This window comes from Salmo trutta, chromosome 18 (genome assembly GCF_901001165.1).
Source record: "Salmo trutta chromosome 18, fSalTru1.1, whole genome shotgun sequence".
In the NCBI taxonomy this organism is placed as follows: Eukaryota; Metazoa; Chordata; class Actinopteri; order Salmoniformes; family Salmonidae; genus Salmo; species Salmo trutta.
The window spans coordinates 28,550,185-28,565,351 of record NC_042974.1 but is presented as its reverse complement, the minus strand read 5'-3'; the positions used below and the strand labels follow the sequence as shown (position 1 = coordinate 28,565,351).

At 39.9% G+C, this 15,167-nt stretch overlaps 1 protein-coding gene across 2 annotated transcripts; it reads left to right on the top strand.

Annotated features, from left to right (window-relative positions):
- Positions 1-1,017: 1,017 nt before the first annotated feature.
- LOC115153138 (myozenin-1) lies at positions 1,018-14,644 on the top strand. Of its 2 annotated transcripts, none has more exons than XM_029698228.1 (6): positions 1,018-1,177; positions 4,474-4,567; positions 11,251-11,432; positions 11,864-11,993; positions 13,205-13,385; positions 13,608-14,644. In XM_029698228.1, exons 2-6 carry the CDS (start codon positions 4,483-4,485, stop codon positions 13,843-13,845), a joined length of 816 nt encoding a protein of 271 aa, XP_029554088.1. In that variant the 5' UTR covers positions 1,018-1,177; positions 4,474-4,482; the 3' UTR covers positions 13,846-14,644. The 2 variants fall into 2 exon arrangements, with proteins under 2 accessions (XP_029554088.1, XP_029554087.1); XM_029698227.1 differs by having other exon boundaries at positions 11,864-12,110.
- The last annotated feature ends 523 nt before the right edge of the window (positions 14,645-15,167 follow it).

The window sequence follows — 15,167 nt, the reverse complement described above, 5'->3', positions numbered from 1 at the left end:
GAGAGAATTCCAAGAGTGTGCAAAGCTGTCATCAAGGCTACTTTGAAGAATCTCAAATATAAAATATATTTTGATTTGTTTAACACTTTTTTGGTTACTACATGATTCCATATGTGTTATTTCATAGTTTTGATGCCATCACTATTATTCTACAATGTAGAAAATAGTAAAAATAAAGAAAAACCCTTCAATGAGTAGGTGTGTCCAAACTTTTGACTGGGACTGTATATTAAGGATTGTTTTCAAAGGATCATTGCGGATTTTAGCAATGAGGCCCTTAATCAACTTCACCAGAGTTAGATAAACTCATGGATATGTCTCTGCATCCAGCATGAAGGAAGTTCGAGGTAGTTTAGCATTAGCCTATGGTATCTACTAGCATGCTAGCAGTTACCATATACTTCCAGTCATTGCGCTAACGCTAGTTAGCAATTACACTAACACTAGTTAGCAACTTCCTTCACATTTCATGCAGAGATATAAAAATGGTATCCACAAGTTCATCTGACTCTGGGGAAGTAGATAAAGGGATTCATTGCCAAAATCCTGAAGTATCCCTTTAAGCAATGGAGAGAGCTGTGGATGTGTCTGAGTCAACAAATCAGCACCCACTTTGGTTTAGGCAGCTATATGACCATGAATACCAAACAACAGCAAGGACGCCCCTGCCTGACAGAAAAGTGACAATCTATTCAAAGGTTGAAGTTAATTAATGAAGGGGAAAAGGGGCAAACCAATTACCTCACCCCCAAAACACACCCCCAGACACCCCTACCTCCTTTGAATCTATCTTATAAGATAAGACCCCCCCACCCCTCGCTTTTCTCCGGTTCTATATATAGGCCCCCCAGACCATCTGCAATAATGATATTGCTCTCTTGATATCACCATCAGCACTTTATGACGTGCGAAGAAGTTTCAGCAGCCACCCCCCACCCTCCACTTTAACTTTTCCCCCCAACCTCCCCTTGCCACCACCGCCCCTGTCCCCGCAGCCCCCCCCCCCCCCCTCAAAGATCTGCCATCCAAGCTCTGGGTGGATTTCGCACTCCCTGGGATCTGAGTCCAACCACAGGTCAGAGGCTGTGATTTGTAAACTTCTGACTGAGATTAACCTGAAGCCTTCATCTCCTAATGGTATTAATAGACCTCTGAACAGAAGGATTACAAAAACTGGGTGAGTGGATCATGCCATCAGCTGGATTTTATTAACCAATTGCATGCAGGACTTGACCGTCAACACAACCTGGAAAGTAAATAAAATTCGGCAATAGCTTCACCTATAGCATTCACTTAGGATACAAATAACTGCACTTGAGAATTGAATTAATGGTTGAAGATGTTGACTCAATGAGGAAAGCATTATTTCAATTTAAGGGATATAAAGTGCTTTTGAAGAAGGCATGGTGAAGTGGTCTTGAAGATCCTTGATTGTTTTTAGAATTGACCCATGTCTTAAAGACGCAGGCAAGCTCTGAGGGAATGTGCTGACCGCTCCCTTCTGTCCAACTGATTTACAATGATTTACATCTGTAAAGTCCTCCACCCACAATCCTTTCTCTAATCTCCCAACCTCTCACCTCTCAACATCTTAATTCGACTTTTAGGAAAATTCGATCATTCTCTTCACAATTGTGCCAGTGTGTATGTGTTTGTATATGAATGTCCATTGCGTCTCACACATCTGATAGTCCACTGACGCCACTATTCGTCGCTAAAAGGTCTTGGCTGAAAATGGAGCTTAAAAATAGCTCTGGTGGATTGAGTTACAGTCAGTCGATGTGATGCGAAGTTTGCCATTGACAGGGTCTTAAAGAAGCTGCAGACTCTCAGGACGTGCAGGACAGTATGGCTCAAAGGAGAACTACAGTATATAGAAAGGGATCTGTAAGATATTAACATGCTAGGTGGCATGGAGCTTACCCACATGAAAAAATGCTATAGTACACTATGGTATAAATACTATAGTATTCACTGTAGTGTTTTTGCCGACTTTATAGTAGTATTCACTGTTGTAGGGTTTTTGCGGATTAAATACTGTAGTATTTACTGTTGTGTTGTCGTACATTACTGCAGTTTACTGTATTATTTACTGTTTACTATAGTATAAATACTGTAGTAAAAAAAAACGTTAGTACACACTATAGTCATTACTGTGGTGTTTTTGCAGACTGTAGTATACTGTAGTATTTACTGTAGTGTTTTTGTTTTATTGTCTTTGACATAGCAGTGGGGGCTTTCTCCTTTCTCCTTTCTACTGGACAAAATACACAAAGAGCTCATTTTCCATAACCTGTAGGTACAGTGCCTTTGGAAAGTATTCAGACCCATGGACTTTTTCATAATGCTGTTACCTTACAGGCTTATTCTAAAATTGATTAAATCGTCATCCCCCCATCAATCTACACACAATACCCCATAATGACAAAGCAAAAACATGTTTTTAGAATTTTTTGCTCATTTGTATTTAAAGAAAAAAACTGAAATATCTTATTTACATAAATATTCAGACCGTTTACTCAGTACTTTGTTGAAGCACCTTTGGCAGCGATTACAGCCTCGAGTCTTCTTGGGTATGATTCTACAAGGTTGGCACACCTGTATTTGGGGAGTTTCTACTATTCTTCTCTGCAGATCCTCTCAAGGCCAAAGAGTTCAACCTTGGTTTCATCAGACCAGAGAATCTTGTTTCTCATGGTCTGAGAGTCTTTAGGTGCCTTTTGGCAAACTCCAAGCAGGGCTGTCATGTGTATTTTACTGAGGAGTGACTTTCGTCTGGCCACTCTACCTTAAAGGCTTAATTGGTGGAGTGCTGCAGAGATGGTTGTCCTTCTGTAAGGTTCTCCCATATCCACAGAGGAACTCTAGAGCTCTGTCAGAGTGACCATCAGGTTCTTGGTCACCTCCCTGACCAAGGCCCTTCTCTCACGATTGCTCAGTTTGGCCGGGCGGCCAGCTCTTGGAAGAGTCTTGGTGGTTCCAAACTTCTTCCATTTTAAGAATGATGGAGGCCACTGTGTTCTTGGGGACTTTCAATGTTGCAGACATTTTTTGGTACCCTTCCCCAGATCTGTGCCTTGACTCAAACCTGTCTCGGAGCTCTACGGACAATTCCTTCGACCTCATGGCTTGGTTTTTGCTCTGACATGCTCTTTCAACTGTGGGACCATATATAGACAGGTGTGTGCCTTTCCAAATCATGTCCAATCAATTGAATTTACCACAGGTGGACTCCCATCAAGTTGTAGAAACATCTCAAGGATGAACAATGGAAACAGGATGCACCTGAGCTCAATTTCGAGTCTCATAGCAGAGTCTGAATACATATGTGAATAAGGTATTTCTGTTTTTAATTTGTTATAAATTAGCAAAAAAATATGAAAACCTGTTTTGGCTTTGTCATTATGGGGTAATGTGTGTAGATTGCTGAGCATTATTATTTATTTAATCCATTTTAGAATAAGGCTGTAACAAATTTGTAAAAAGTCAAGTGGTATGAATACTTTCCGGAAGACACTGTAGGTAGGTAGGTCTGAGGTCTGAACAGATATAACCTATAGGGATCACAATATATGGCCTATGCTTGGAATGTAGGTTTCTCACTTATGAGTGGCACAAATTGGAACATGTGGGAAGGGAATATGCTAATTAAATACTATAGTAATGACTGTTTTTGTGGACAGTAGTGTTTTTGAGGACATTACTGTACTATTTACTGTAGTGTTTTTGTAGTATGCTGTATTATTTATTCTACAGTATAATACACAATTCTATAGTAAGTACTACACATGGTCGAGGGATACTACAGTGTGTATATAGTATTCTCCAGTATACGACAATTTACTACAGAATTCTATAGTAAGTACTATAGTATTCTATAGTAACTAGCAACCTAGACTACAGAGTTCCTGTGGTACATTTCTATGATAACAGTCATGTTCATCTTATCCATCAAATTGGATCGATCTGTTTACTGCAAATTGGATTGATCTGAAAGTCTTGGTAGTTTGTTCTAATTGCCTCATGCAGAGGAATGTGTTTACTGCACCCACTGTAGGCCTATGTATGTGTTAAACCTATCTAATGTCTTGAGTTTTCAGACCAAACAGAACTGAAACCTACAGTGGTCTATATGTTTCCTCTTTGACAGACATCTGTTGGTTATGGGAATGTTAGGACTCTGAAGCCATTGGCATGCACTTTGAACAATGAGCAGGGAGCAGTCTGCATCTAGTCTGCATGGCCTCATAAGTGTCGGTCCCAAGCAGGGTTGGTGGTTGGTTGGTCTTTAAATGGTGCAATGGTTAGAGACTATCACTAGAGGGACTCCTATCTCCTCTCTCTGTCTCCTTTCCACAAGTCGTTTTTTAAAACTATTGAGTGGCTAAATATATATTCTAAATCGGACATATTATACAGTAGCTTGGTATGTTGTGTGACCTTTTCTAACTTCCTGTTTACTTGTGTTCTCAGTCTGCAGTTATGCCTCATGGAAGACCTGCCCCTCCTAACAAGAGGAAAAAGCCCTCTAAGATCATCACTGACCTGTCACATGTCACTCAAGATGGTAAGGCACAAACATTTGAGCTCAAAAACACAATACATTATATGTACAAAATTATAAACTGGGTGGTTCCAGCCCTGAATGCTGATTGGCTGACAGCCGTGGCATATCAGACCACATACCACGGGTATGACAAAACCTTTATTTTTACTGCTCTAATTACATTGGTAACCAGTTTATAATAGCAATAAGGCACCTCTGGGATTTGTGGTATATGGCCAATATACCACGGCTAAGGGCTGTATCCAGGCACTCAGTGTTGTGTTGTGCTTAAGAACAGTCCTTAGCCGTGGTATATTGGCCATATACCACACCCCCGCGTACCTTATTGCTATATTTCTCGCATATCATTAACAAAAGATTATAGGGATATCTTCAAAACTATGCGAGAGACCAAACAGTACCATACATTAAATTCTGCTCAGTAACATTGATCAATATGAGCCTATGGCATTATCAAGAGTAACATACCGTTGTCACACCCTGGTTAGGTCAGGGTGTGGGGTGGGCATTCTATGTTTTGTATTTCTTTGTGTTGGGCCGAGTATGGTTCCTAACCAGAAGCAGCTGTCTATCGTTGTCTCTGATTAGGAACCATACTTAGTCAGCCTTTTTTCCACCTGTGTTTGTGGGAGCTTATTTTTTGTATTGCTTTGTGTGCCTACAGAACGTGACGGCCGTATTTTATTTGTTCATTACTTTTTATCGTGTTCTGAGTAAATAAATCACAAGATGAACATATTCCACGCTGCACCTTGGTTGACTCCTTTTGACGAACGTTACATCCGTACTAACTGGTAAACATAGAGGGCAGTTCTCCGCAGTTCTCCGAAGGTGAGAACTCTCAGGGAGGCCTGGTCTCCCTACGGGCCAGCAGCTGGTCCAGGAGACTGGATCCACTGTTGACAGTTTTTTTGGGTCACATCACAGAGAATGGAAAGAGAAGTTATTTATAGCCTAATTATTTTGTTCATTGGGGACTTTGTCAAGATCTCTGTGCACTTGTCAGAGAAGCTCCTCCACATGTTCGCACTTAACATGTCCTAATGACTGTCACACACACAAACATGTATCTCCTAGATTCCACAGCACAATTACAATCTGTCCTTTACAGTCATTGCTGTAATGGTTTACCCTCCCCTCTCTCTCAGTTGTTGAGTCACAGGATCCATTCTTCAGGCGATGGCATAATGCATTTTTATGAAAATGATGACAGGTGTTTTCCCCTCCACCCATTAAGTGGTATAAAAGTAAATATAGTAGGTTTCCTTTGACATCAGTTAAGTGTATTTGTGCTGCCCTTACACTTTTTGTGTCAAGTGTCCTGACAGATATAGCAATAAGGCCTAAGAAGAAAGCTATGTTTTAACACAATGTGGCACTGCATGCTGCTCCAAGCTGACCAGTGTTCAAACGCATTCCTCTCCACGTCTGTTATAACTTATAACATACATAGACAGAAATCATCTTTGAATCACGTAACTAGTGTTGGCTTATAAAAGGATAGTTCAGGATTACAAAATGCAACAACAGTCATTGAAACACAAGTATTGTCCTTTTTGAACAGCAAATGTTATTGGCATGAAAACAAACAGGAATGGTAAATGATTAAATCCACCAAATTATTAAAGGTTAAGTGCAGTCATAAATGTGATTTTTCTGTGTTTTATACAGTACCAGTCAAAAGTTTGGACACACCTACTAATTCTAGGGTTTTTCTTTATGTTTACTATTTTCTACATTGTAGAATAGTGACGATATTAAAACTATGAAATAACACATATGGAATCATGCAGTAACCAAAAAAGTGTTAAACAAATCAAAATATATTTTATATTTGAGATTTTTTAAAGTAGCCACCCTTTGACTTGATGACAGCTTTGCACACTCTTGGCATTCTCTCAACCAGCTTCATGAAGTAGTGACTTGGAATGCATTTAATTTAACAGGTGTGTTAAAAGTTAATTTGTGGAATTTCTTTCCCTTTTAATTTGTTTGAGCCAATCAGTTGTGTTGTGACAAGGTATGGGTGGTATACAGAAGATATCCCTATTTGGTAAAAGACCAAGTCCATATTATGGCAAGAACAGCTTAAATAATCAAAGAGAAATGACAGTCCGTCATTACTTTAAGACATGAAGGTCAGTCAATCAGGAAAGTTTTGAAAGTTTCTTCAAGTGCAGTCGCCAAAAATATCAAGCGCTACGGTGAAACAAGCTCTCATGACGACAACCACAGGAAAGAGGATAAGTTCATTAGAGTTTCCAGCCTCAGAAATTGAAGCCCAAATAAATGCTTCACAGAGTTTAAGTAACAGAACACATCTCAACATCAACTGTTCAGAGGAGACTGCGTGAATCTGGCCTTCATTGATGAATTGCTGCAAAGAAACCACTACTAAAGGACACCAATAAGAAGAAGAGACTTGCTTGGGCCAAGAAACATGAGCAATGGACATTAGACTGGTGGAAATCGGTCCTTTGGTCTGATGAGTCCAAATTTGAGATTTTTGGTTCCAACCACCGTGTCTTTGTGAGATGCAGAGTACTGTAGGTGAATAGATGATCTCTGCATGTGTGGTTCCCACCATAAAGCATGGAGGAGGAGGTGTGATGGTGTGGGGGTGCTTTGCTGGTGACACTGTCTGTGATTTATTTAGAATTCAAGGGACATTTAACCAGCATAGCTACCACAGCATTCTGCAGCAATACGCCACCCCATCTGGTTTGCTCTTAGTGGGACTATCATTGTTTTTCAACTGGACAATGACCCAACACACCTTCAGGCTGTGTAAGGGCTATTTGACCAAGAAGGAGAGTGATGGAGTGCTGCATCAGATGACCTGGCCTCCACAATCACCCGACCTCAATCCAATTGAGATGGTTTGGGATGAGTTGGACCGCAGTGTGAAGGAAAAGCAGCTAACAAGTGCTCAGCATATGTGGGAATGTGCAAAGCTGTCATTAAGGCAAAGGGTGGCTACTTTGAAGAATATAAATTTAAAATATAATTTGATATGTTTAACACTTTTTTGGTTACTACATGATTTCATGTGTTATTTCAGAGTTTTGATGTCTTCACTATTGTTCTACAAAATAAAATAAAAACTTGAATGAGTAGATGTGTCCAAACTTTTGACTGGTACTGTATATATTTCCACACTATGAGGTTGTTATAATACTGTGAACTTGTGAAAATTATGATAATGCCTTTTTAGTGTAAGAGCTGTTTGAAAAGACCCCCTGAAATTTCAGCCTGTTTCAGTGGGATGGAGTTTTAGCCTGCCTGGTGACATCACCACCTACTGGGCACATACTGGTTAAATCAACATTGTTTCAATGTTTTTTGTCAACTTATTGGGATGTGGAATCTACGTGGGAAATACATTGGATTATGCGATCATGGTAACCAATTTTCAACATAGACAAACCTTGTCAAATCTTCAATGTGATATCCACTATAAGAAAACAATAGGCTGGGCAGCATCTCCAACTGGAGAGTTGATCTATCTACGGCCATCCCTTTGGTCTCCCATCCATGGTTTAACAAAGCCCAGCCCTGCATAGTTTTGATATTTTTGACTGACTGTTACCAATGTGCTATCGTGAGAATGATTTTAGAGAAATCTACACTTAATAGATTCACTGTTGCTATCGAAGTCATTCCAAATAGTATGTTCTGTAGAGCAAATTAAATGTAGCCATACTTTATCAATCATATATCATCAAAGATCCTATTTAGGCCTATACAACATTTGGGAAGTCATCAACAGCTATTGTTAAAATGCAGATTCAACTAAAACATGACAGACTGACCAGGTGAATCCAGGTGAAAGCTACAATCCCTTATTGATGTTACCTGTTAAATCCACTTCAATCAGTGTAGATGAAGGGGAGAACACAGGTTAAAGAAGGATTTTTAAGCCTTGAGGCATTTGAGACATGGATTGTGTATGTGTACCATTCAGAGTGTGAAAGGGCAAGACAAAATATTGAAGTGCCTTTGAACAGGGTATGGTAGTAGGTGCCAGGAGAACAGGTTTGTGTCAAGAACTGCAACACTGCTGGGTTTCTCACGCTCAACGCTTTCCCGTGTGTATCAAGAATGGTCCACCACCCAAAGAACATCAAGCCAACTTGACACAACTGTGGGAAGAATTGTAGTCAATATTGCGCCAGCATCCCCGTGGAATTCTTTTGACACCTTCTAGAGTATTTGCCCCGATGAATTGAGGCTGTTCTGGGGGCAAAAGGGGGGTGCAACGCAATATTAGGAAGGTGTTCCTAATGATTTGTAAACTCAGTGTAGGCCTAGAGTTTCAAGCTTTGCTTGATTTTAAATGGGCGATTTGTGAGTTAATGAAAACATGTTGATTCACATCTCAACACATCTCAACAAAAGTTAAAGAATAGGATTATGCCAGTGGCTCAGATGGAACAGTCCAAACAGTAGATACATCTCCTTTAAATTAGGATATTTGGTAGTTGTCAACCAAACACAATTCAATAAGCTATTACTTTTGTAAGACAGTAAATTGCCTAATATTAAGGCTACCTTACAAACAACTAATGTAACAGTATTTATTCAACATTAAAACAAGTAACACATCCATGGACACATTTTGAGGCTACTGTAACAGTAAATGTCTTCTTATGTAATTATAGAATACCTACATGTTCAGGGTCACAGGTCTGTGGAAATGTTCACAATTGCTATAATAATCTACACAGAATCTCAAACGGCGTTGCTCACTTGCACCATGTAATCTCAAATAACTGCAGTCCAGGTCATTTAGTTGTGCTATTAGATTAAACACAGTGATAACACATTAACTTGTAGAAATAAACAAAATATCTGACATTGTATTCCCATTTGAACTTGTGTGCTTTTAAATGGTTGAAGACACAGTGAGAACTAAACCAAAAATCAGACATTGATTTTCCATTGGAATTTGGTTGTGCTTTTTGATATTTGAAAGCATAGTGATAACACAATGGGAATAAAAAAAACTTTTGATTGTCTTTTTGAGAGGCTAAAAATTGGGTTGGAATCTCATTGATCAATGTATCTACCAAATATTACTCAATTCTCCATGTTAAAATTGCATGGTGTGCCCAGTGGGCAAGCGGTAAATGAGTTAATAGACCAGTAAGAAAGAGTTCCAAGCCTCTCTGCCAATAACAGCTAGTTTTCAGTTTCCCCCTCCCCTCTCAAACCACTCCCAGACAATCCTTGCAAAATTCTTCTTTGAGAAATTGCTATTTGCTAATAAGCTATTTTTGTTTCTTTTTGACTAGTTAGACAGAGTGAATCCATGCAACTTATTACGTGACTTGTTAAGCATATTTTTAATCCTGAATTTATTTAGGCTTGCCATAACAAAGGTGTTGCGTACTTATTGACTCAAGACATTTCAGCTTTTCATTTTATATTAATTTGTAAAAAATTCTAAAACAATAATTTCACTTTGACATTATGGGGTATTTTGTGTAGGCCAGTGATACAACCTCAATTTAAAATGTTGTAACACAACAAAACGTGGAAAAATTCAAGGGGTGTGAATACTTTATGAAGGCACGGTATACGTGCTACCGTAGCTTTAGAGTTGATGTGGAACCTGTGCAGTGTTATGCATTTTAGACTCTCCCTTCACCCATCCTGTTTCAACGCCCTGTGACTTCTGACAGATGGAACATAAGCACTGAGAACAGAACAAATGGAGATAACACAGATATGAAAATGGCTCAGGCCTTACCTCATAAAGCTTCATTCAAAAGCTAGTCATTCTCAGCCAGGCCCAGACTTAGGGAGGAGCTGTTCTCTGCTCTCTCTCCACATTGTTGAAGAATGGCCAGTTCATCTTTGAGCAGAGTGATTTATGAATTTTCCACCGTAATGACAGCAAGAATCTGAGAGCGTTCCCCTCCTACGCAATCATCTGCGCTGAGTGTAATTTCTGCTCTGATGTAAAGATCACAACGACACAGATGTATTTTCTAGGTGAAGGATAAATGATGCACATAAAGTACTGTAACTGTCACGATCGTCAAAATGAGCGGACCAAGGCGCAGCGTGCGTATAGTTCCACATCTTTTATTAAAGTGAAACTTCAAAAACAATAAACAAACAACGAACGTGAAAGCCGTGGTGCACACACACAAAACAAAATCCCACAAAACAGGTGGGAACAAAGGACAACTTAAGTATGATCCCCAATTAGAGACAACGATAATCAGCTGCCTCTAATTGGGAACCATACACAAAAACAAACATAGAAATACAAAAACTAGGAAAAAAACGAATCACGCCCTGACCTAAAACACCATAGAGAACCCCGAGGGCTCTCTATGGTCAGGGCGTGACAGTAACATTTATTCAAACAATGATAAGCAAACCGTGGGACCAATTCAAACCAAACAGGTCACCAGGGTTTCCAGAATAAGTCAAATACGATTCTTTCTGCATAGTGAGATACATTGTTGAGTGTCTTTTTTTGTATCACAATGCAGACATTGTTGAGTCCAGAATTCAAACTTGAACAATTGCTGCACCAGAAGAATGATGTTTTTAATTTACCTAGTCACCAAGTTTAATTGAATAGAGCCTTATACAGAATGTGCATCCAGTATAATATAGGAAATCAATATGAGAAATCAATAGACAATGTATGAATTTCTCATCTGCAGAGTTTGAGCCTGAGGCGTCAGAGTTTGACCTGGGGATGAAGATCAAGACTCCCAAGGACAACATGCTGGAGGAGCTGAACCTCTTCACCAACAAGGGTTCCAAAATGTTCAAGATGAGGCAGAAACGTGTGGAGAAGTTCATATATGAGAACAATCCCGACCTCTTCGGCAGTGAGTCGATGGTAAGAAAATGGTAAATAATCCAAGTCAAAATTATAAACTTGTTTTAACAATAGTAATGTTAGTGTTGTAGTATAATTCATGTAATATAAATGCTGTCCAAAGAGCTTTAACATAAAACAATTGCAGTGAAAATTAGTAACGGATGAGGTAAAAAAGTTATCCCATGGATAGGCTACCAATGTATATTTCAACAACCAGTAGGATTGCCGGCCGAGAGTACTTAGCACCTCTGAACAGTGTCGGACATAATTTGCAAATCGACTGCAAACTGATTCTACATGTAGAAATCGGCAGTCGCCCACCGGTGGGTGGTCCCTATAACACACTGCGCCAACAGCAAGCGAACAAATGGCGAATTAACGGCCCCCTACTGTATGAATGACAATCGGTCTGGGGAGTTTTCTTCTTTATATACTTGTGTGTATTTCAGGAGAACTTCCAGAAGTTGGTCCCCAGCCTGGGTGGTACAATGATGTTGGATGCTAGTGGCCACATGGTAGACAAGCAATCAGGCCCTCCTGTACCCCCTCCCAAACCAGGCAAAGATGGGCATGGTCATGGTAATGAACATGGTCATGATCATGAGCATGGACATGAGCATGGTAATGAGCATGGGCGCCATGGATACCAGGGACATGCACATCATGATGATGTTGCTCCAGGAGAACATGGTCATGGTCAGTATCCATTCAAATTAGCTCATGATCATAGAAAAACTACAGAGTGATTTTGGAATGAGTTCTATGGACCTGCAGTCAGGGGTGTCATGCCCATAGGGGGTAAAAAGGCACGTGCCCCCTCAGATATATCCTGTTTTAGACATTTTTGAACTTAATCATCACCAGCAACATATGGGAAAATAGCTCGTTTCTATGGTTTGTAGTCAAAAAGATAGAGGAAGGTAAGTGTTTCCAATAATCCCTATCTTTTTGACTACAAAATATAGAAACGCGCCATTTTCACATCTGTTGATGTTGGGTTGGTGCTGGAGATTATGAATATGATGATGACATTTTCCAAATGACCCTTTAAATGAATGACTAAACAAAATGTTTAAGCCCAGTTTTATCATAATTATTCATAAAAAGATCTGACTGGACGAATTTAGCTGCTGTTGATGGGCAGGAGTTATGTTTGTAAATTAATGTGATCAAGCTAAACTCAGCAAAAAAAGTAACGCCCCTTTTTCAGGACCCTGTCTTTCAATGATAATTCATCAAAATCCAAATAATTTCACAGATCTTCATTGTAAAGGGTTTAAACACTGTTTCCCATGCTTGTTCGATGAACCTTATAGGTTTATAGGTTCCCAATCTCCCAACTTCATAACTAGCTACCAAGCCATTTCAGGCTATCAATCAAGTTAGAGTAGCTTGTCTAACTATCTTAGCTGGCATGCCTGCTGGCAAGGTTGCTAGACTTTAGAAAAGCTAGCAATTACTAAATGTACTGAAAAAGACTCATCTCTTTCAACCTAGATTTTAGCAGTGATGCAGAGAAGCATATTTAAAAAAATACATATATATTTTTTTACATATGATTAGGCATAATGATTATGGCTGTAGATTGCAGGAAAAATCTATTTCAGGTGTTTGAAATATGTTAAATTCTCCAACTTCCACCTACACCCCCCCTCCATCCTCATGTACTTCATGCCCCCTCTAAAATAATGGGTGAATGACGCCCATGCCTGTAGTGCAATCAGTATATCAACATTGGATATCATCTCATAGAAAATCTGTTTTCCAGACTCACTGTTTTCCTCCTACAGGTAGTCATGGAGTAGAGGTTGCCTTAGACAAAGCCAAGAAAAGGCATGATTATGTTCCCTCATACGTATCACCGTGGGAAAAGGCCATGAAGGGCAACCAGGAGCTGACATCCAGCATGAGATATCATATGCCAGTCCCCCATGCCCACCTTGATTTGCCCAAGTACAAGTCTTTCAACAGGTACAGTCCCCTCTATGCCTTGCCTGGTCGACTCCATAGCATTTTAAAAGGATTCCTTTGAAATGAGTGTGAAATATTGGAGCCCACCCATTTCCTGTAAAACTCTGACTCTTTTATTGTCCATCCAGGTATGTGAAGCACATCTACAGAAGTTGCCATACAAGATTCATTTAACTTATTAGTCTGATCTTCTTTTGTTGCCCATCACTTTATCTGTCTTAGGAGTGCTACACCATTTGGGGGCTTTGATAAGGCCTCTCAGCTCATGACCTTCCAACTGCCAGACACCCATGAGTTGGCCCATGAGGAGCCTAAACCAGCTGTGGTATACCAGCATGACATTGGCGCTCGACCCTCCTTCAACCGCACTCCTATAGGCTGGGTGGGAAGCATTGAGCCCAGCAGCATCCACATGGAGTTGGATACCCTGCCCTTCGATGGGGAGACTGACGACCTGTGAACAGCATGCCCCACAGACCCAGATGTGCAGACAAAGACCATGCACAATATATAAATCTACATAAAGAAAAAACATACACTTTTTTAGAAAGGTTTGTGAGCCAGTCAACTTTTCCTTGAGTTCAATTCATGAAAGAGGTTTTTTTCATGAAATAGTTCATGAAAACAAACCACAAAGTTCAATATTAGGCTCTTTAAATTAGAAAGCAAGATAGAAAGAGAGAGGGGGGATTAGTTAGTATGAATGAAACAAAGAAATCAATCATGAACAAAGAAATCAATAGTGAGCCTATCGTGTTCAACTTCCCAGTGAACACAGGAGGCTACCATAACTGTGATTTATGCATACTCTTATTTTTTTCATTATGATTCATTTAGTAGGCATAGTATATTGTTCAATCACACAAGTCTCCAGCTCAGTCACGAAGCAGCAGCATAACATAGTTTATCCATGAGGAGAGACAAATAAACAGGACTGAAGGGTTGAACTTTTTTTCCTTTTTTTTCTGTGTCAGCATGTTGCTGTGTCCACTGCTTATTCAGGAGAGCTACAAGTTGTTCCTTTAGCTATAGCCTTCTAGCATCATGGTTTTTACTGTATTTCTGTGTTTTCTGTGTTTCTGTGCCACTTTGACTTTTGACAGCTTTGTCAAGGCCCTGCAAATCCAGCAGCCTAGCCTAGGATGCATGCAGTAAGCGTGAGGTGAGCTAATTTCTGTTGCGTGATAGAGATTGTGATTAACTAATACAGTACTGCATTACCCAAGATTTCTCCCTAATAAACTTTTTCCAGTTGTAGTTTATGTCTGTTGTACTTTGTATCTCCAGTGTAGGCTACTATAAAAAGGCCTCTTTAGGGCCCATCAATGCAATTCACTTGATGGTAGACAGTAACATGGATGCATTTCAAAGGATCCTTACCTGTGACAAACAGCCTTGAAAATGTGAAATAAAATCATCAGTCTCAGACTCTCCTCCCCAGTTGCGCACTTGGCTATCACCTCCTCTCAACACCACGAGACAAAATATCGCGAGTATTGGTTGCCTTGGCTGCAGCACAGGGTGTCGCTAGAGGAGGTTTGATTGGGGTTTAGCGGCAGAGCGTTTGACTCGAGTCACTCCAGATAGGATTACCGTTCTCCTAGCAGCAGGATATTATATTGGCAGCAGGATATTATGCTGGCAGCACGATCGCGGATATATTTTTCTAAATAAGGGTCCCCATACAAAGCCATGCTAAACTTAGTGAATATTGTTTTGTTTTTTAACTTTAGTGAAGGACAACTGTTTTTCTCAGCATCGCAACCACCTTGCAAAAAATAA

Excerpts from the sequence above, each read along its gene's own strand:
- LOC115153138 (XM_029698227.1), top strand. The coding sequence starts at position 4,483 with ATGCCTCATGGAAGACCTGCCCCTCCTAACAAGAGGAAAAAGCCCTCT. Across the intron at positions 4,568-11,250 it reads GTCACATGTCACTCAAGATG|AGTTTGAGCCTGAGGCGTCA; the intron begins GTAAGGCACAAA and ends TCTCATCTGCAG. Across the intron at positions 12,111-13,204 it reads TCCAGGAGAACATGGTCATG|GTAGTCATGGAGTAGAGGTT; the intron begins GTCAGTATCCAT and ends TTCCTCCTACAG.